This window comes from Cantharellus anzutake (genome assembly GCF_015039405.1).
Source record: "Cantharellus anzutake strain C23 chromosome Unknown EI90scaffold_201, whole genome shotgun sequence".
Classification (NCBI taxonomy): domain Eukaryota; kingdom Fungi; phylum Basidiomycota; class Agaricomycetes; order Cantharellales; family Hydnaceae; genus Cantharellus; species Cantharellus anzutake.
In genome coordinates, this window is record NW_024067151.1 from 33815 (window position 1) to 56618 (window position 22804).

The 22804-nt window shown below is 51.4% G+C and overlaps 3 protein-coding genes across 3 annotated transcripts; 2 read left to right on the plus strand and 1 right to left on the minus strand.

The window, feature by feature from the left end:
• Window positions 1-700: 700 nt before the first annotated feature.
• EI90DRAFT_3137792 (uncharacterized protein) lies at window positions 701-2533 on the plus strand (the record flags this gene model as incomplete). Its single annotated transcript, XM_039064871.1, has 5 exons — window positions 701-1208; window positions 1276-1607; window positions 1669-1890; window positions 1940-2168; window positions 2241-2533. 5 exons carry the CDS (start codon window positions 701-703, stop codon window positions 2531-2533), a joined length of 1584 nt encoding a protein of 527 aa, XP_038907895.1.
• A 514-nt stretch (window positions 2534-3047) lies between these two features.
• Window positions 3048-4558, plus strand: EI90DRAFT_3137793 (armadillo-type protein; the record flags this gene model as incomplete). The annotated part of the gene is made up of 5 exons (XM_039064872.1): window positions 3048-3419; window positions 3453-3548; window positions 3605-4024; window positions 4078-4278; window positions 4334-4558. The coding sequence occupies 5 exons, from the start codon at window positions 3048-3050 to the stop codon at window positions 4556-4558; spliced, it is 1314 nt and encodes a 437-aa protein (XP_038907896.1).
• Window positions 4559-14992: 10434 nt separating this feature from the next.
• On the minus strand, window positions 14993-16568 carry EI90DRAFT_3295001 (uncharacterized protein; the record flags this gene model as incomplete). Its single annotated transcript, XM_039067453.1, has 5 exons — window positions 15790-16568; window positions 15598-15732; window positions 15331-15545; window positions 15070-15272; window positions 14993-15014 (listed from the first exon to the last, which is right to left on the minus strand). Coding segments are annotated over exons 1-5 (933 nt in total), but the record flags the coding sequence as incomplete, so codon positions are not given.
• Window positions 16569-22804: the final 6236 nt, after the last annotated feature.

Genomic DNA, 22804 nt, shown 5'->3' on the forward strand with positions numbered 1-22804 from the left:
TTTCAATAGCGAAGCCATCCTCGTTTTTCATCACTGGTGTATAAAAGTCCACATTATCCTCATCTATAGCCCTCAGCTTCATGCATACATCACTGCCAGCTGGATGCCTCTCTAAGTCATCATTATTGCCATTTGAAAAATTCGAGGCAAACTCCGAAATTCAAAATTCCGCAAAATCTTTTGCATCACTGCTCACTCAAAACTCGACCGATTTTGGCGATTCGACATGCATTGGAAAGCGTCCGAGTAGCGCTTCATGATTGTTTGGATGGCGCAGCAATATGAGAAGATTTTTTCTTGCTGATTTGCACATGAATGGTGGAATAGTATCGTGATTTGAGTGCAACGTTGTGCACGCATGTCCTTTATTTAGAGCTTTCTGAACATCACAACATTAATATTAGATTATGGAGGCAATGGACATGACATTAGCACTGGGGATGAGTCTGAAGTACAGCCACCAAAATGCGCGACAAATTGGTAAATCATCTGAGTTCGGATTCTCACAACTGTACAGTTCCACCTCTCTTCTTACTCCCATCTACATGTCCACATGATCACAACAAGAGGAATGCGACAGGCAGCGGATGCGCCACCACTGAGCGAATCTGATCCCACCGCCACTCACACAGTAGTGACTGTGGCTAAGCCCATGGTGAATCAGAAACAACGTGGTAGGCGTCGAAAAGTGGCTTCAGAAATGCCACCACCTGAGATCGTCAACCCCCTTCCTGTGGGCCTGGCGGTTGAGGAACCAAGTGAGCCCCAGGTTGTTTCCTCAGTTCCTGCCCTTGTTTCCCCCATTCTCGCCCCCATTTCTCCTATTCTCGCCTCTGCCGCTGACCCTCCTGTCGTGAGGAAGACCAGAAAGTCGCGCACTAAAGCCAAGGCAATTGAGGCTGACCAAACAGAGCAGATCAGCATTCCAGAGTACACAATTGCGGTCGCGAATGCGCGAATAATTCAAGAAATGCCCAAGGCACCCAGCGGTCCTGCCACTTTGGGTGCAGTTAACCCAAAAGAAGTTATAAATGTCAAGCACGAGAACAAAAAGCTGCAAGTTGCAGCAAAAGTTTCCGCAGTCATTCCTGACTCCGACTATGCGATGATGAGTGAACTTGAAGATCTGTCTAGTGATGAATCTGAGATCACTGGTGCACTGGGTGCAGACGATGCTCCAGCGCTAGTCCAAGAGGAGGCAGTTGAAGGTGAGTGCCAACTCTCATTCCTCACCCTGCTGAGACTGGTGTCATTCGTGTTTACCTACTCCTATAGACTACATTATAGACTTCGAAGTTGAGACTGATGATGTTGTCAAACTTCTTCAACTACCCATATCTATGTCATGGTGGACATTCCAGGATCAGATTGCTGAGACAATGGGCTGCCATGAGACCCAGCTACGCTTGGGCTATAGGCTCAGCACTGCAAGAGCGGGAGAGAAGGCACACAGCCTTGAGACACCGGACGAGTATTCTGAAATGCAACAAGAAATAGTCTCGGAACGCGAGAAACGGGTGGTCCTCCAGAAAAAGGTGTCCAAGATGAAGCCTCCGAAGGCATTGAAAGTATTGATCAAGGACAGGCGAAATAAGGCTGAAAAAAAGGTGTGAGAGTAGATAGATGTTCAAGAATCTCATGCAACGCTAATGCTAACGATTTTATAAGACCATCGCAAAACCAAAAACTGCCTCAAAAACTTCTTGTGCTAAGCTCAATAATAGTGCCGATCCAGACTTGGTCGAGTCCACATTGGCAACGTATATGTGGCAACTCACAAACAAATATGGCAACTGTAATCAACATGGAGGGGAATCCTGTTTTGTCCGGCCTGATGGGACTCATCGGCACTTGACCATTGCAGAGCTCACTTTGTGGGAAATTTCCATCGTAAGTCTGATATTGGTTTGCTTGCTATGTAAAACTTATGAATACATAGGAATTGCACTGTGCAACCCTCTCAGTTCCTCCTGACTCGCTCAAACTTTCAAGTGAGAATGATACTCGTCTGCCCAAACCCAGCAAGTCTAAACAAACACCTGGTGCGACATCTGGTTATCCTCCACCACCAATTCCAGGTGCCATGTGGCCATATCCCACAGGATTTGCGCCGTTCAATACCGCTGTGCCTCAGGCATATGCAAGTCACGACACAGGTGTAAATCCCGGTGCAATTCCAATCCATCAGTTTGCATTTTAGGATGATCTCATGTGTTGCTCACTGTTGCTTCTGTTTATAGCACTAAATTTACGCTACATGTCAATTGAAAGACTCCTTGAAGTGCTTGATGAAGAAGAACTGCCGCCAAAATCTCACCTCGCGATGAAGTACAAAGAGCAGTTTGCATCACATGGCTTTCGCACCATCTATGATTTGACTGATACCGATTATCTCAGCCCCAAAGTACTCAGTGAACTCCTTGAGCCTAAACCCCCCTTTGCGACCTGTGTACACATTATAAGGCATGTGAAGGATGAAGTACAACACACTCAAGATGCTTATTTGTCTGGTGATAGGTCGGTTCTCATCTAGTACTTGATTTCACAACCGCTTCACACCCTCAGTTCCCCATTCACACTCTTTTCCCATGCAAATATATACCTTTCATGTAAATACCTTGCATTTCTCATTTAGTTCATGCTCCCCAGGTGGCGGATGATGTTTAGTAATTATGACCGATCACGTGTTACAAGCCTTGCCTGTGCACTGTCACAAGCAAGGGGACATCGGAGCCACAACTCCACACCACCTCAGCCATCATCCTCCATTTCACATCATGTATCACACAGGCCCTGATGGGATGGGCGATAGCCTTCATGGCCGTGAGTTCGGAGGTGCCACACAGGCGGGTTCATCAATAGCTCATGCCTGCTCATCCTCCATAGCATCGACCAGCTCCTGTCACCACTTGAAAGGCTACCAGACCCCGTCCTCTTCATCGCTAAACCTAACTAGCTATTTAATGTTGCGAAACCGGTCTCATACCCCAGATCCTCTTCCCTTAGCCACGTCACCCACCTTGTCGACATTTTCAAGTCCATCTCACATGGCGGTTAGCTTTGCAACCTCATCCCACCCATTGATTACCCCTCCCCCTACGTCTCTGCCTCGCCCTCGTAGGCATTTGTGCAAGAAGTCGCGTCCACAAGATTTCGACCCCAATGCTGCGAATTCCTATTCTGGCGATTCGTCGGGATTGTGCTCATACACTCCCTTCAGCTGTGTCGATGAAGATCAAGATCAACCGTTATTCGATGATATTCCTGAGGAGCGTGTATTGGGTACCATCACTCCATTACCGGTGCGAATAAAGTCTCCGAGTCCCCGACTGATGTCCAACAATTCCCCTGCTGCTTTTCCGGTTCCAACGCCATCATCTCCACTGACAAAAGCCCCATTGCTTTCCCGTATCAGCTCCGTGAAATGTTGGCGATCGCGCTGATCTTCTCAGACCAGCAAAGATTTCGCTGGAGACATTTCTGTCAATTCCGGTACCAGCATCCCTTACCAACCACCTAAAACACCAGAGCCATCTTTCTCACGAGCTGTCACCCCAGTGTCGCCTTCAACGAGCCGAAATTGGCTTTTTAGGACTACTCCTAGCCCCAACTCAAAGCCAACACCAGATCCCGGGCCCCATCTCAGCAACAGCAACAGTGCATATCCCACGTCCCATTTCAGGAAGCAGAGCTCAACCACTGCCGGTTTCATGATCTCGAAACTGGCACATGCGTCTACATGAACCGTATCAATGGCGAAACTGTCTTCGTTACTGCAGAACATGAGGCCACTAACAGTATTATCGGGGTTAATAAGCAGGGCCCAGTGTTGAGTGTGAGCGCTGATGAGCAGACCGTCATCCCTTACATTCTTACCGTTCTGAACAACACCGAGCTGGCGGTCAAATTAGCTAGCCAGGCAAATTTACCTGGTGCTGACGAGCTGTATGTTCAGCAGTATCAGCAGCTTTTCGCCTCTGGCCAATATAGTGAAGCTGCCAAGATTGCGGCCAATTCACCAAGAGTGAGCGATAATTCGACACTCTTATGTTGTTACACACTGACGATTGCTCTCAGGGCATTCTTCGTACACCGCAAACCATAGAGCAATTCAAGCAAGTTCCTGTTCAACCAGGCACTCTTTCGCCCATATTTCAGTACTTTGGTATTTTACTTGAGAAAGGCAAGCTTAACAAGCATGAGTCACTTGAATTGGCGCACCCTGTTCTTGCCCAGGGCCGTAAGCAACTGCTTGAGAAATGGCTCAAAGAGAACAAGGTAACAACTCCTCATCTAGCATGAGCATAGAGGTTGACCACATAAATTGCTCCAGCTTGAATGCACAGAAGAACTTGGCGACATTGTTCGCTTACATGACATGACCCTCGCTCTCTCAGTATATCTTTGCACCAACGTCCCCAATAAGGTTGTCGCATGCTTCACCGAGACAGGCCAATTCGACAAGATTCTATTGTACACAAAGTGTCATATCCATTCCTGGCCATCGACTTCCGGTCCCTCCGATCCCTCCGGCCTACCTCCGCTCCTTCTTTACTAACCTCGGAGCTCCTGTATTCCGCAATCCTCTCAGTACCCCTCGATGGTCACCACCCCCTCCTTTCAATTTATTACCAATGCCTCCCTAAGTACAGAGCCCCAAAGACTTCCGGACAGCTCCGACATCCGCTAGCGCACTCCCACCTCCGCTGGGCAATACACTTGCCTGCCCTGCAGAGCCCACCTTTGGGCCCCTCCCTCCTTTCTGTTAACCCCGCAACCCGACTCGTCGGTAATATTCAGTCGGCTAATGTTTAACCCCGTTAGCTCCGCTCCGTTCGGCTCCGCCATTTGCGGACCCGTCTTTGCTGTAACCATATATATATCTCCAGCTTGTACATAGGTTACACCTCAGTAATAAAATCGACTAGAGTTACCCCCTTCAGTTCTGGTTGCCAGTTAGTAAGTTAGGGCACGGATGTGTTACTAGGCACAGCGCTCTTGGCATAAGTCGCTGAGGCCAAAGCCCTCCGCCACGGAGACTTTCCTTCATCTCGAACCTGGTCTCTGACACAAAGAAAGTCAGCTACCACCCTGATTATGCGGCGCTTCTTCAGCACATTATGCGAGCGAACCCTGAGAAGGGTGCCGAGTTTGCAGCCCAGCTCATAAACGATGAGAATGGGCCCCTTGTAGATATCGAACACATCATAGACATCTTCATGTCACAGAACCTTATTCAACCCACCACGTCCTTCCTCCTCGACGCCCTCAAAGATAATAAACCTGAGCAGGGTCATCTTCAGACTCGTCTCCTTGAGATGAATTTAGTTCATGCTCCCCAGGTGGCAGATGCAATTCTCAGAAATGAGATGCTCAGCCATTACGACCGACCACATATTGCCAACTTGTTGTCAGGGCACACCCGCCTGACCCGGGCCCACCCGGGCCCACCCGGCCACACCACACCCGCTCCCCGCTGTCTATCCCCCTCCCCCCTCCTTCCTCCCTCTCCTCCCCCCTCTTTTCCCTTTTCTTTCCCCTTTCTTTATTTCATTCTTCTCATCCTCCTCTTCCTGTTTATTTCTTTCTATCTACACGGACCACCTTCCCTTGTATCGATGTACTATTGACCCGTCCGGCCCACACACCCCGGACGGCTTCCCGCGGTGCCCAGCACGCGCGCATGTAGTGGACGCTCTCGGGATCCCCCACGGGGACACCCGGATGCCTGCGGCTGCCTCCGAGGATGACGTGGCACCTGTCATGTGACTCAAGCCGCATGTACATAAATGTACCTGAAGTGGGAACCGAAGAAGTAACCTTCTTCTCACATTCTCCACTTCAGGTAAGTAGTATAGTTTTCCTCTTTAATAATAATAACACATTCTCCACTTCAGTCTGAGTGGCCAGGGACCACTGTCCTGGATCGGGCCCGCCAGTACGCACGCCCGCTCCACACCCCGCGACGGCCTCAGTGCCGGGCATTACCCCCGGGCCCTCTCGACCCCGGACGCGTCCCTGACAGCAGAAGAAGGTTTTAACCTTATTTCCCCCGCCTCACCCATCTCCCCAGCCATGGTGTCAGAAGAACAGTATGACGACCTGCTGGCCCGCTTCCAGGAGCTCCAAGCCATTGTGGAGAGCCAAACCCGCAACCACCCCCCACCCGCACCTGCACCTGCACCCGCCCCTGCACCCGCGCCCGTACCCACACTCGCGCCCAGACCCAAACCACCGAAGGTCGCTGCCCCCACTCCCTTCTCAGGAGCCAGTGAAGACCTCGATCGCTTCAAAGCCGAGTGCGGGATCTACTTCCATGTCCGCGCAGCCGAGTTCCCTACCGAACTATCCCAGATCCTCTTCATCCTCTCCTACATGAAGGGAGGACCCGCAGGGGCGTGGGCGACACAACGGACGATCACCCTGTTGACAGCCACCTCCCCCACCATAACCATGGACGAGTTCAACACGGAACTCGATGCCATGTTCCAAGACCCGAACCGGGAGGCCACAGCTCGGCAGAAGTTGGCAGCCATCCGCCAAGGGACTGACTCCGTGGATAAGGTCATCCAGGAGTTCGAGATATTGGGACCCACCTCGAGGCTAGGCGATGTCGGGCTGGTCGACCGGTTTGAGCAAGCGATTAACTCGCGGCTCAGGGAGAGTATATACCGCCTCCGCCCCATGCCCACCACTTGGACTGAGTGGAAGCGCGAAGCCACGCTTCTGGACAACCAGTGGCGACGTTTCCAAGCCACCCAACCACGCGCACCCCCACCTAGACCCCCATTCCCGCCAGCCCGACCTCCGCTGACCGTGACCCCATCCCAGACCCGACCCGCGCAGAACCCCCCACGACCTGCTCCAGCACCTCCGCCCCCCACCCCAGCAGCCCGTCCTACACCAGGGACGGGCCCCCAGCCGATGGATCTCGACAGGTCGAGGACTGACCAGAGACGGTGCTACAACTGTAACACCCCGGGTCATCTCGCGCGAGAATGCCCACACCCCAGGGTCAGCCGAGTACGACGTCTCCACCCGGAAGACCTGAGGACGTTGATGGAAGGGCTGAAGAGGCAGTTGACCGAAGGGACAGAGACGGTGGAGGGGGAACCAGAGGAAGAACCTCAGAGGGGTTTTCAGGCAGGCGACCGGTAAAGGATGCGTCCCGGCCGCCCGTAGAAGATAGCTCGTGTACATACCGCAGCGCGCGTAAGCCAACGCCAATGCCAAAGTTTCACCGAGTCATCACGAAGAAAAAGAGGAGAAACGCATCCTCCACCCGTGAGAACGAGAAGACCCCAAGGGCAGCAACGCCCAAGGTAGCAGTCTCCCCCCCACCATTTACGTCCTTTCCAAGCAGTCCCCCAGATCTCTTAACCTCACAGTGAAACTGACCGCCCTAACCTCCCTCGCGTCGGTATCTGTGTCAGCCCTCCTGGACTCAGGAGCCACCGGGAACTTCGTAAGCCCCGAGTTCGTCCGAAAGCACAACCTAGAGACAACCCCCCTTCCCCAACCCATTCCCGTCCGTAATGTCGATGGAACCCCGAACGAAAATGGAGCTATAACAGAAGAGCTAGAAGCCCTCCTGACCTTCGGGCGACACACAGAGCGGGCACGCTTCGCGGTTGCAAATCTCGGGCGCCAGTCCCTCATCATAGGACACTCGTGGTTGCTGCACCACAACCCAGAAGTGGACTGGGTACGACAGAGAGTCGTCATGTCCCACTGCCCGTCCTCCTGCAGACAACCGCGAATACAAAATGATCAGGACCCGGTACTGGAGCCTGGGGATGGGATCTACGCTGCCATCATTCCCCCAAGCTGGGGCCATGACCTGAGAGCCACCACGACCCCCTCGCAGCGGATGGCCCAAGAGGCCCGCGACCCGGAGGCTGAGCCCGCGTCGTTTGAGACACTAGTACCAGAGCACTACCAGGACTTCCGGGATGTGTTCTCCAAAGAAGCCTTTGACCAATTGCCCCCCCGGAAGCCCTGGGACCACGCTATAGACCTGGTACCGGACACCAAACTGCCCAGGGGGAAGACCTTCCCACTCTCGCGTCCGGAACAGAAAGAACTAGACGAGTTCCTACGCGAGAACCTACAGAACGGGCACATACGGCCGTCCAAATCCCCCATGGGAGCACCAGTCTTCTTCGTCAAGAAGAAGGACGGGTCCCTACGCCTGGTCCAGGACTACAGGAAGCTGAATGAGATTACGGTGAAGAACTCGTACCCGCTCCCCCTCATCTCAGACGTCCTCGCCCGCCTCCGCAACGCCAAATACTTCTCAGCCTTGGACCTACGCTGGGGGTTTAACAACGTCTGGATCAAGGACGGAGACGAGTGGAAGGCGGCATTCGCGACCAACCGGGGGCTGTTCGAGCCCATGGTGATGTTTTTCGGCCTGTGTAACTCCCCGGCAACCTTCCAGACCATGATGAACGACATCCTGAGGGATTTCATCGACCAGGAGGTTGTCATCTGTTACATGGACGACATCCTGATCTTCACGGCCACCCTGGAGGAACACCGAAGGGTCGTCCGAGAAGTCCTAGAGACGCTGAGGAGAAGGAGGCTCTTCCTCAAGCCAGAGAAGTGTAAGTTTGAGCGAACCCGGATCGAGTACCTGGGCCTCGTTATCTCGGAGGGTAACGTCGCGATGGACCTGGTGAAGATCCAGGGTGTCCTCGACTGGCCCCCCCCAACCAAGGTGAAAGAAGTACAATCCTTCCTAGGATTTGTAAACTTCTATCGCCGGTTCATCAGAGACTTCTCTGAGAAGGCCCGCCCCCTTCACAGGCTGACCCGGAAGACCCAAACCTGGAACTGGGGCCCGGATGAAGACGATGCCTTCCGTGCCCTCAAGGAAGCCGTCACCACAGCCCCTGTCCTCTCTTTCCCTACCGACCACGGCCGCTTCAGGCTCGAATGCGACGCATCCAACTTTGCAACCGGTGCAGTCCTCTCCCAGCTCCAACCGGATGGAGAGTTCCACCCGGTAGCGTTCATGTCCAAAAGTTTCACGGATGTAGAGCGCAACTACGAAGTGTACGATAAAGAGATGCTTGCAATCGTCCGAGCCCTCGAGGAATGGCGACACTTCGTGGAAGGTGCTGAGGAGAAAGTCGAGATCTACACCGACCACCGTAACCTGGGCTACTTCCGGACGGCCCAGAGGTTAAATCGACGCCAGGCCAGATGGTCCCTTTTCCTCTCCCGCTTCCATTTCACCCTCATCCACCGCCCAGGGAAGCTCATGGGGAAACCAGACGCACTCTCCCGCCGCGCTGACCACCCGAAGGGAAGGGACGACAATGAGGGGCTGACCCTCCTCCAACCGGCCTGGTTCGAGGCCCGTGCGACGGAAGCAGTCTCAGTGGAGGGTGAGGAGGCGGATATCCTAGAGAGGGTACGAGGAGCGAGAGATCATGACGAACAGGTGGTAAAGGCCATGAGGGAACTGGGAGAAGGAACGTTGAGGTCGGACGAGTGGGAGAGACAGGGAGAGTTGGTCCTCTACCGGGGCAGGGTGTACGTTCCAAAAGACCCACAACTCCGCCACGATCTGGTACGGCTACACCACGACGCGCGGGCGACGGGACATCCAGGGCGATGGAAAACCCTAGAGCTCGTCTCCCGCGACTACTGGTGGCCTCGGATGGCAGAATATGTCGGGCGATACGTATGTGGATGCGACACCTGTAACCGCGTCAAACCCTTCCCCGCACGGAAGGTTGGGAAGCTCACCCCAAATAAAGTTCCCACCCACCGTTGGCAGGTGATCTCGGTAGACATGGTGGGAGAGCTCCCAGAGTCGAAAGGTTATAACGCCATCCTAGTTGTAGTGGACCGTCTGTCCAAACGCATCCACGCGATCCCCACCGTGACATCCGTGGACTCGGCTGGTATCGCCCGGCTCTTCCTAGAGCACGTCTGGAAGCACCACGGGCTCCCGGAAGAGATTCTTAGCGACAGAGGGAGCGCCTTCGTCTCGCGCTTCTCAAAAGAACTTGCAGATCTCCTGGGGGTCAAGCTAACCCCCTCAACGCCCTACCACCCCCAGACTGATGGACAGACAGAGCGGGTTAACCAGGAAATCGAGGCCTACCTTCGGGTGTTCGTCAACCACCGCCAGGACGACTGGGCGGACTGGCTCCCACTGGCAGAATTTGCCTACAACAACCGCGTCCACTCGTCCACCCGTCGAACCCCCTTCGAGCTTGACACCGGGCAGCATCCCAGGATGGGGACGGAGCCCACATGTACGTCCGAGGTAGAAGCCGCCGACGCCTTCTCGTCCAGGATGATGAAGATGCAGGAAGAGGCGAAGGCGGCCCTGGAACATGCAGCGGACGAGATGGCCCACTACTACGACCGAGGTCGAGAGACAGCCCCCAAGTACCAGGAAGGTGACCGAGTCTGGCTCAGCGCCCAAAACTATACGACTGACCGCCCGACCAAGAAGCTAGACCATAAGTGGTTAGGCCCCTTCAAAGTTGTCAAGGTCGTCTCCCCAGCTGCCGTCAAGCTCCAACTCACCGCACGGCAAAAGGGAATTCACCCAGTCGTATCTGTGACGAACGTAAGACCCTACCGCCCGGACGAGATCGCAGAACGACCCCCTGACCCCCGCCCGGGCCCAGAACTCGTAGATGGAGAGGAGGAATATGAAGTGGAAAAAATACTGGACTCTAAGTGGTTACGCCGGAAGCTCTGGTATTTAGTAAAGTTCGCGGGTTGGCCGAACTCAGAGAATGAATGGCTCCCCTGAGACCAACTAATCCATGCCCCTGACCGGATCGAGGAGTTCCACCAAACACACCCCCACGCCCCAGGAAGGGAGAGAACGAACCCCCTGGCCGCTTCGAGGCGAAGCGGCTTAAGGAGGGGGTGATGTCAGGGCACACCCGCCTGACCCGGGCCCACCCGGGCCCACCCGGCCACACCACACCCGCTCCCCGCTGTCTATCCCCCTCCCCCCTCCTTCCTCCCTCTCCTCCCCCCTCTTTTCCCTTTTCTTTCCCCTTTCTTTATTTCATTCTTCTCATCCTCCTCTTCCTGTTTATTTCTTTCTATCTACACGGACCACCTTCCCTTGTATCGATGTACTATTGACCCGTCCGGCCCACACACCCCGGACGGCTTCCCGCGGTGCCCAGCACGCGCGCATGTAGTGGACGCTCTCGGGATCCCCCACGGGGACACCCGGATGCCTGCGGCTGCCTCCGAGGATGACGTGGCACCTGTCATGTGACTCAAGCCGCATGTACATAAATGTACCTGAAGTGGGAACCGAAGAAGTAACCTTCTTCTCACATTCTCCACTTCAGGTAAGTAGTATAGTTTTCCTCTTTAATAATAATAACACATTCTCCACTTCAGTCTGAGTGGCCAGGGACCACTGTCCCGGATCGGGCCCGCCAGTACGCACGCCCGCTCCACACCCCGCGACGGCCTCAGTGCCGGGCATTACCCCCGGGCCCTCTCGACCCCGGACGCGTCCCTGACACTTGTGCGAGAAGGCCGGCTTATTGCAGTGTGTATGCAATTCTCAAAGTTAGACTATTTTTCACTGACCAAGATTCCGCAGGCTCTCGAGCATTACGAGGATCGGATCAATATGCGTGAAAACCTTCAGGTGGTGGTCCAGATCGCAACCAAGTATTCCGACATTCTTGGTCCAGTCAAACTCATCGAGTTATTCGAGTTGTATAAGAGCTTCAAGGGGCTATATTACTACCTTGGCTCGGTCGTAAATCTCAGTCAAGACTCCGAGGTTCACTTCAAGTACATCCAGGCCGCTACTCAGACTGGCCAGATCCGCGAGGTTGAACAAATCTGCTGTGAGAGCAATTACTACAATCCAGAAAAAGTCAAGAATTTCCTCAAGGAGGTGAAACTTTCCAATCAACTCCCGCTTATCATTGTCTGCGATCGCTTCGACTTTGTGCACGATCTTGTTCTTTATCTTTATCAAAATGGATTGGTCAAGTTTATCGAGGTTTATGTTCAGTGCATCAATGCGGCCCGCATGCCTCAGGTTGTGGGTGGCCTCCTGGACGTTGACTGCGATGAAGCGACTATCAAAAGCCTTCTCACCTCCGTTATCAGGATTTTCCCCATTGATGAGCTCGTCGAGGAGGTTGAGAAACATAATCGCCTTTGAACATTCTACAAAATGTAATTACATTTACGGAACCATGAATGTGCAAGTTCAGGTGTGATATGGAAAATATATTCATGCAAACGGGTGATTGTTGCGATTTTGGCATCATCATTATCAGTGATGCACATATCCTCACGAAGCACCTCATCGCGTTGAGTCAAACCTTTCAGCCAACCAAAGGATGGTTCGATTGGGCTGAAATCAGGGCTGTAAGGTGAAAGATAGACAACTTTTTTGCCACTAATAAAGACTTGTTAGCGTCACTTGTTGAAATAGAAGTAGACATGTATATACCTTGATTTGATCATTGACTTGATGTGTTCCCCTTTGTGAATACGGCAATTGTCCATCACGACAACTGAATTCGGCCCAGGAAAATCGCTCATTTGCGCCAGTAGCCCATTGATGAAATCAGTGAATAGCTCGGCAGTGAATGAGCCTTCCACAATATTCAGCCAAATAATGCCATTGAGGCATAAAGCTGGCAAGACGGAGTATCTGAGCCTTTGTATGAGATTATTTTCCACAAAAGATGAGAATTATTCATACCTTTGACCCCGAATGAAGTGGCAGTGCTTTGTCGCGTGCTCCCCACGGAGAGACCAACCATAATCCCGATATGCAGTACGCTTATCAAATGAACTCTCGTCAATGAAAACCAGCTGCTCTGGCTTATATTGTCCAATTTCGAGTAGAAAATTGGCCCATTTGACTTCACTGCACTCGATTGCCACCTTCATCATCTGTCACAAAATCATGGTTAATAAATACAAGGGAAATGGGTATAAATAGCCACCTTTTTCCATGTCAATCCAGCATTCTGTAATGCATGCCAAATGGTGGAAAGGGATACATCAAGATCCCGGAACTCACGCAGGTGAGCTTGGAGTTCTTCGAGGTAAAAATCTTTGCAGAATTCCAACAGACCTAACAAGTACTAACCTATGCACTTAGAGAGGCCAGGAATATAGTGATTGGAAAAATACTTACGCTGATATCATTCTCTTCTATGTGTCAGAGTCCGCGCGTCAGTTCGCGCGTCAGTTCGCGCGTAAGAATCTCCCCAGGAAACTAGTTGTTGTAAAAGCTGGGGGGCCAACCCAGCTGGCGATAAGGCCTTATATACATGAGTTCCGCAACTCATAAGAGCGCGGCTACACTGGGAACACATGGTAGCCGATAGAGAAGCGACATGAAATAGGAGAATAGATCATGCGGATAAGGGGGCGATAACGGGTGAGGGATGACGCGATAGCGGAAATAGCGCATTGAATACAGCCTGCGTTCTAACTACGGCAAATCACACGCAGATATCGGCTTACGGGTACTCAACCTATCCGGATAGAGGTCCGGGCCGGCCGGATAACCGTCCGTGCCCTGACACTATGAGGCGTGGCCGACCAGCTTTGGATGGCCCATGTGAAATTCTGAATGCGCCACCATTCGCCTGGCAGTTTTCATGTACACGATACACTGTCCGTAAGCTCACACCAGCTACCAATGCAATCTGTTCAGGATGGACATGGAGTGCCAACATCCTTGCAACAACATTGCCACGTTCCTCAGTGATCCTCTGGACACCTGAAGTCACCAAAACAGTAGGCACACTTGTAGGTGCACAGGGGACAGTGCCACTCAGAGGATGGTCCATGGTCTAGCGGGTTTGTTCAACAACGGTGACTTTGCTCTCATGACTATGATATTAGGAGTTGTCCGAATTATATTACGCTTACACATTGTTATGTTGTTCCCTTTGGCTTTCCAGGAATTAAACCAAGTCATACGCTCTTTGTGTAACCTGGGGCAGGGCTGATTCAGACTTTCAAGACCTCTCAGCATGGAAAACATGAGAAAAAAAATTTTTGTTTGAAAACAATTTGGTTTGCACCTGCTTCATGTGCTACTCGGACGCTTTCCAACACATGTTGAATCACCAAAATCGGCCGAGTTTTGAGTGAGCAGTGATGCAAAAGATTTTGCGGAATTTTGAATTTCGGAGTTTGCCTCGAATTTTGCAAATGGCAATAAAATGGACAGTTTTTTTGGCATGTTGCACGATGGCCTTCATAAGGCCCGATATACTATGTTCCTCATTCTCAGACTTCACAGGGGCCTTGAAATCACTAAGGTGATGGAGGAAAGCTCTACAGCAAGTTAGCATAAGCAGCAGGAAAGTGTCATATCCATTCCCGGCCATCGACTTCCGGGCTCTCCGACCCCTCCGTTCTAACTCCGCTCCCCCCTCACCAACCTCGGAGCCCCCGTATTCCGCAAACCTCTCGGTACCCCTCGATGGTCACCACCCCCCCATTTCAATTTATTACCTACGCCTCCCTAAGTACGGAGCCCCGAAGACTTCCGGACAGCTCCGACGTCCGCTAGCGCACTCCCGCCTCCGCTGGGCAATACACTCGCCTGCCCTGCAGAGTCCACCTTCGGGCCTATCCCTCCTTTCCGTTTCTGGGTTAACGCCTGCCTTTCCGCTAACCCCGCGAACCGACTCGTCGGTAATATTCAGTCAGCTAATGTCTTAACCCCGTTAGCTCCGCTCCGTCCGGCTCCGCCAATTGCGGAACCGTCTCCGCTGTAACCATATATATACACTACTTGTACATAGGTTATGCCCCAGCAGATAAATCAACTAGAGTTACCCCCACTAGGTTCTAAGTGCCAGTCAGTAAGTTAGGGCACGGACGTGTCACTAGGCACAGCGCTCCTGGCAGAAGTCGCTGAGGCCAAAGCCCTCCGTTACGGAGACATTCCTTCGTCTTAAATCTGGTCTCTGACAGAAAGGGCCGGATATACAGACTTTTGTTTGGCAGCATTGGGCTGATAAGGGCTGAGGAAACATTACAAGTAGGCTCCTTGTGCATTGCCATATCTATCTTGCTCACCTGAATGCTGATACTCTGTCATACAGGGACCTCATACTTTGCGCGGCCTGTTGAGTAAAGGGTAATCCCAATGTTTTCACTAGTCCAGCGATGAATGGTGAACTGGTGAACGCAATGGTTGACTCTTGTGGTGGCACTGCTTCATCAGAAGTGAAGCCCACAAGTGCAATGCCAACAGGGTAAATCGAGCTGAGCATGGAAGCCTATCATGTCACTATTTTGTCAAATTAGATCTACAATAATATTGATCTCCAACTTCACCTGAGCAGCATATCTGCCAGTCAGCTTTTGTAGCAAGTAGAAGCCCTTTTCAGATCGTGTTTCCCTCTCATCTTTTGGTAGGATTGCATCCCCATAATGCACGAGCAACTTGTCATAAAAAGCCTTTGCTTCATTGGCCCTCTCAGGGTATTTCTCTTCAATCTTCAATTGCTCTGCCTTATGAAGGCTTCCTGCCTCTGAGCTATCTTTTCCAGCTGAAAGGGGAAATATTGAGTGTGTGAGAGTGTGACCATGTTGTGAACTTACAGTGCAATTTCAACCATGCCTGCCAAGCTGTTTGTCCTACCTCACTCGGAACATGTGAATGGAAACGTTCCATGGCCTCCTGAGGTGACTTGCCACATTTCTTTGCATATGCGGCAATGCATGTCTCTAGGAATACTGTCCAGAATGTTGAGGATAACTGAGTGGCTTGGAGCTGTTTAGATAATGACTCACTTTCGAAACTTAAGTCATTTGTCAGTGAGATGGCGTCAAATATGTCACCAATTGTTCCAATAGTTTTGGGGAGTGTATGTCCCCACAGGTGCTGTGCAACATCCTGAACTACGTTTTCCAGGGAGGGAAGTGGCTGAAAGCTGGCCCTGTGGGCCATTGTAGTGTGTTTCTCGACAAGTGCCCTTAGGTCTGCAAACAGACCAGTTTTTTCTCCCAAAAAGTCATTTGCTGCAGGTGCTGTTGTCAACACCGTGATTCCGTCCGTGAAATTGGCATTCAAGTGGAGGACGGAAGCATTAGGTGTATCACTGGACGCGTCAGATGCATTATTGGATGTGTTTTTCAGAGGGGAGGACATTATGAGAGTTTTCTCTCGTTCTGGAGGTCGTTTTGGGTTTAGGGGAAATCTTCAATTTGCATCCGATCCATCAAATTTGATATCTTGAAAACAAAATGTTGTATCTACATTGTTTGGAGCATTTATGTGTCGATCTACCCATCTCCTGTTGCGTAGCCATGTATCCTAAAGCTGGTACCCAGATCGCATATATAATTCCGCTCCCCAAACGTCCCCTTTCAAGTTGATTCCGACACCATTCCAGAGCCAACCAAGGGTCAATTCCACCTCCAAATCCCGATTCAACTCCTTGGAGGAATCCAGAGCGGGTGCACAAGAGGTTTGTGTGGTAGATCGACATTGAGAAAGTGAGGATCGGACTGGGGAGATGGCATTGAAGGTCGATCACAGTGACATGATAACTGGCCCTGATAAGTGGAATGGGCTCTGGGATTAGTTTGCATTACATCGAAATAGGCCATTCCCTCCACACTACACCATCTGAGACCTGATCGATCCAGCTACGCAAGGTGTGCAGGAGGTGAGTTTTGGGGGCAGTGGCAGTGCCTTCTCGTCAGTTTCCCGATTTGGGGGACATCTATACCCCAGCTTTCATATATCATGCAACCAAATAAGACCCCTCAAATCAAGACACAGCCAGCTGTACAAGTCTGGGCCGTGAGTATGTAATACATATTCACTTGCCACAATTTCTCTTTCACGTGTCAGAAACACACCCACTCCGACACCATTCCTTTCTGACACCAGGACGCAGAAGGGCAGGCTGTTTCACAAGTGAGTGCGGGAATTCAACCTCAGTTGATCAGCTGATCACTCTTCAAGTAAGAAATAATGCTTCAAGGAGGAGGCCACAATCCTTCTCTTCTTCCACATCTGTCCTTCACACCATATCTATGATGTCATCACCACAGGACCATTACCTCCCAAGTCCCATTCTCACACTTCTCCAACAAGGTGGCTAATTACACAGCAAAAGACACGGGGTCCCGCTTTCATCTGTGGCGAAGAACCATGCTTAAAATTGATCTTAGTACCGCAGTCAATCTATTTCCACCGAGGTATGTCCTGATTCAATTCAAATTCAAAACAAAGGGTTGTATATTTACAACTGACTTACTCGAGGCCCAACACTTGAGTGGAGCAGAATTAAGCGTTCAAACCTGTCAGCCAGTGTTAGAGCGCCATTTTTCACTTATCTGCTTTGTCAGGGTCCAGTGACACCACAAGGTCGTTCACCATTAGTGGAAATGCCAAATCCTCCCATTCCACCATCCTATCTTGTTACTGCCAGTGTGCATCACCACTCACTTTGCAAACATGCCACTGTGGGAAGTAAACTCTGGTAAATTACCAAGTTTTCGTAGGTAAAGGACCATTTACTAAGTTTCAGGTGGTAATTGAGGAATGGTAATTGAAAGGTTTGCTTACTATTTTGGGGACGGTACGTTCCGTTCCCCGTTCGCCTCAGGCCTCAGGTAGTCCGTCTAAATATAAGCTTTAATGTGCTGTATATTCAACGGGGTAGAGGTAAAAGGCTACCGGGCCTTTACAACTACTCCGAGGTATATATATGTAATTTACATATCTCGGCGCAAATAAATAAAGAAATAATAGCATCACTATAATCGGAATTATAGTGAAGTAAGGTTAATCCCTTACAGTAATGTACCAACTCACCTGATGAGGGTTGGTAACCAAGTTCTGTGTACCATCTTTTACCAGATATCCTATGGTATTGAGCGATGTGACACATAGTGTAGGATTTCATGTTATGTACACCAGTTTTACAGTAAAGCACAATGTAGTCGATCATCGTCGACATCAAGGTGGGCTGTGCAAGCTCAATACTACGGCCTACAACTCCCCATCGCAGCAGTGCTGTTCTATAATGAAACCCACCACATACTGATGATACTGATGCTAACTTCGCGATAATATGTGTTATCTCTGAGAGAGAAATGAAGGGCATTTGAGTCAGTGTAGTATTGTCATGAGCTCTGCAATCAGAGAGAAGAGCGAGGTTGGCGCATTGATGCCCAGGAAATTCAAAGTCGGGAGAGTGCATTCAAATATCTCACAAAGTATGCCATAGGATATATGCTTGATAAGCAGTCTTTCAATGGACATGGGGATTTGAATCTACAGCAGACTGTTTGCAGTGACGCGTTGACAGTTGTGGCGCACAAGTTGCATTCGGCAACTCCCGAGTCCCTTACCTTTGCCTCTCATCATCGGCCCTCCTCCCGACTGTAAATGCTATCGTGTATTTTGCCTACAAACACGCTTCATTGAGACTTCTTAACCTGTTATATTGCTCCACTAGTGAGACAACACACTTTCCATGGCAAATGAGCAATAAACATCGGAATTCCAACATGGTCAGTCTTATCTGACATGCCTTATCATGCATCCTATCACACATCTTTCCATGTGTCTTTCCACGCATCTCTCCATGCGTCTTTCCACACGTCTGTCCACACGTTTCACATGTCTTTTGTCCTTCATTAGGTTGCCGATGCACTCTCCTTTTCACGATGTCTGTTAGAATGGGCAGATTCGGACAACTCCGGAATGGAATCGGAGACTTAGCGTGGAAGGACCTCGGCCTCAGCGACTCATGTGGAGTGCTGTGCCATTGCTGGTTGTCCTAGGGGTCCCTAATTTCGGATCTAGCAGAGGGAAAGTCTCTTGGGGGGAATTCTGTCAGGGACGCGTCCGGGGTAGAGGGGGTCCGGATGTATCGCCCGGCAGAAGGGCCCTCACGGGGTGCAAACCAGGCACGTGTGCTGGCGGGTCCGGGGAGGGACAGCAGTCCCTGGCCACTTAGACTGAAGTAGAGAATGTGTTATTGTCATTAAAAGGGAAAACTATACTACTTACCTGAAGTGGAGAATGTGAGAAGAAGGTTACTTCTTCGGTTCCCACTTCAGGTACATTTATGTACATGCGGCTTGAGTCACATGACGAGTGCCACATCACCCTCGGAGGCAGCCGCAGGCATCCGGGTATCCCCATGGGGGATCCCGAGAGCGTCCGCTGCATGCGCGCGTGTTGCGCACAGTGGGGAGCTGTCCGGGGTGTGTGGGCCGGACGGGTCAATAGTACATTGATACAAAGGAAGGTGGTCCGTGTAGATAGAAGGAAATAAACAAGAAAAGGAAGATGAGAGGAATGAGATAAAGAAAAGGGGAAGAAAGAGAGAAAGGAAAAGGGGAGGAGAGACAGAGGAAGGAGGAGGGAGAGGGTTGGACAGTGGGGAGCGGGTGTGGTGTGGCCGGGTGGGTCCGGGTGGACCCGGGTCAGGCGGGTGTGCCCTGACAAATTCATGTCGATTTTGGACTGAGGTTACAAGTTACTATGTACATTGTATATAAGGAGGGGTCCGGAATCAAAAGGAGCGAGGGTAGGACGAAAGGAGACAAAGGGAGATGGAAAGAGGAACTACACCAAGGGTCAAGGGTTTGACTCAATGGTGTTTCTCAAAGGAGGAATGAAGGGCCAAGGCCCAAGGAGGAAGGAAGGAGGTTGGGAGTGGGGAATGGCTAGCTGACTGAATAGAAAGGAAGCAGCAGCCCAAATAGGAATGAGGGAGAATAGCGGAATTGAATAGGACAATGCAATAGTTGCAAGGTCCGACATAAGTCCGGAAAGTCCGAACTCGGAAGTTAAACTCCGGAATATTGGCAAACATAATTAAATGGAATGAGCTAACCAATACAATGGGTATAAGCGGAGGTGGGGTCAAAGTCCAAGGTCGGAGCTAAGACCGGAGGTTCCGGAGACAGAGATGCGAATGGGATTCCAGAGCGGAGGTCCGGAGTCGGGAGCATAGGTTTTGCGTACTCGTCTGGAAGGTGTCGAGGTTGGGGTCGGACCCGGAATGTTCCGGAGTCGGACCGAAGGTGGTGTCCAAGCCGGAGGTGGGATAACCTCTTGGGAGTCGGCAAGGAGAAGGTGACGGAAGGGAAGTAGGGCTCCGGAAGTCGGAGTTTGGAGTTCCGGGAGCCCGGAGCGGAGGTCGGGATTGTATGGATATGACAGTATCCCCTTCTTAGGCCTGAACCCTTGAAGGCCTTAGAATCGGGGGCTGAATATCCTGACTTACAATAGCGACAGAGGGAGTGGGGGAACACAGGAGTGAGGTGAAGGCTGCCAGTGTTAGCAAGCTTTCATCAATCAACTCAGAAGGATTGGGGAGAGTGTTCAACCAACGAGAGATGGAGGAGAAGAGAGGTCCGGAAGGGTCCGGAGGCTGGTGGAGTCAAAGTCCAGAAGAACTTGACAAGGAACTGAAGGCGATGTTGAAGACTCGGAGAAGCGGAGTCGGATCCGGACATGGAGGAGACTCGATCAGAAGTAGGAATGGAGTTAGAGCAAGAGGATAAGCTCAGAGAAGGAAGGGAAGTGGAGCCAAGTGGATGCGATTCATCCCTTGTCTGAGAAAGAAAACTTCAACCTTACTAACCATAACTTCCTAAGAGTGGCAAGTCCGGAGGTCGTGGCGGAAAATCTGGAGCAATGTCTGTTCCAAGACCAAGCTTTGGTGGGTTGGGAGGTCCTCAAGGAATGGAGGAACCCAGGGGTGACACAAAGGAGGCCGGATGGGCGACTCACAAAGTGTGTGGGAGGGACCGGAGGTCCATGTGATGATACAAGGAGGACCGAAGTCGGCTCCGAAGTATCTGAAGGAACGGAGTGAAGGAGTCCCCAATTGCAACAACAATCTCAAGGATGGGATTGTGCTGCGCATGGTACAACTCAGTCACAGAAAGGAATGATGGTGTGAGACGAGGTCCGTGGAGTTCCAAAGAACATGTGGGACTGGAGCTCGCTCAGAAGAAGGAGGGGAGGTTGGAGAACAAACTCGGGATCCCTTTCGGAGTTGACATGGGGAGGAACTCAAGATTGACAACACAAGGGGTGGAGTTCCACAGGCGTATAGGGATCGGAGTTGTTCAGGAGGCAAGCTGAAGGCTTGAGAAGGAGTACCTTGGCATGGTATGGAAGGTCCGGAGGTCCGGAGCAGAAACTCGGGGTACCAGCCAGGTAAGGTTTGTCGAAGGTGGGAGAGTGTGTATCATGAGATACAGAATTGGGGGTAGTCGATGTCAGGAGGAAGAGTATGGTTGCCCACCTGAATGGGTCTTATGCATCGATGGAGTCACGATTGTTGGAAATGATGAAGGTCCGAGGGTGTGCAAGGCACAGGATGGCAAAAAGGAGGTTGGGTATGATGTTGGGGTGCAGTGTTTTTGGCATCGGAGGTAGAGCTAGCTCAGGGAACTTGAGCAGCTAGGGTTGTCTGTAGGGACGACGCAAAAATACTCCTGGTGGAGACCGATGTATAGCACTGAGGTAGATAGAAGCGGAGTCCATATCCCCTTCTTAGGATTAGACGTCCCAGCGTCTAATCGACACAACAGGCTAAAGTCGGATCATCCAGAGGTGGAAGCGGAACATCATAGGGAAGGTGGAAGAGAGGAGTGTGGAGTAACCGGAGGGTTCCGGAATACTTCCAAGGAGATGTGGGAAGGCGAAGATCGTGATAACGATCGTCCAGAGGACTCTCGGAGGTGAGCCCGAAGGCAAGAGAGTAAGTGGAGTAGAGATGTGTGCGTGCCATGTGCAAAGGTTAAAAGTTAACCGGTAGCAAGCTTTGGCGAAGCATACAAGGTTACCAATGGGGTAGGAGTCTTCCTCAGGGTAAGAGGTAGACAGAGAAAGAGTATCAACCATCGGAACAAAGTCCGGAGGCGAAAAGGAAAGGCGAGGGTGAAAGGAAAGGAAGTGTTCTTGTACCTAGACAACATTCACTCAGGTCCATTACTCAACGGAGTCTCAGGGTGAGCAGACATTAGCCAGATACTTGAGCACAAACTTATCCAATGGGGTGACGTGGAAACGTCAACAGATGGGATCCTAACTCAAGGAGAGAGGACGGAGGGAACGGGTCAACCAGCAGAACTAGGTCCGGAGGTGACAGAAAGAGTATGGGGAAGTTGCAGTGGGGTGTCCGGTGTTTCGGAAATACTGCTCATGATCTAGGCTCAACGGAGCACATAGGTGAGACAGTTATCCTAGCGGTGGAACACTGACCGAAGGCAATGAGGCGAGGTAGAGTCGGAGTTGGAGTGTGAGGTGGTCAAACTGGGGTGTCCCAAGTGTCCGGACATAAGGTACTGCGGTACCAGTCACTCAACGGAGCAAGAGGTAGAGTACCAGTGTGTCCTAGACAGTAGGCAAGGTCCATTTGACAAAGGCAATGTAAGAACATCTTCGGAATTGATGAGGGAAGGTGTGTGTCAACCAGCAGTGTGAGGTCCGAAGGTTAACGGAAGAGTAAGTGGAGGTGGATGAGTTGGGTTGTGGGTTCCGGAGGTCCGGACATGGTAAGCTCAAGACTATCGCTCAACGGAGCGCATAGGAGAGGCAAGTTATGCCATGAGACATCAGAACCACAAGCCAAGTCAGCCAGGGTGGCGTAGAAACGTCATCGGAAGAGAGGAGGACGTAGTATCAACCAACGGGATGAGGTCCGAAGGAAGATGGGGGCCAGATGGGATGGAAGCGGAGCATGGCTCGCTATCCTGGAGTAGAGTGCTTCAGCATTTACTAATGGAATGCCAGGCAGTGGGGAGTGCAACAGGGAATCGGGTG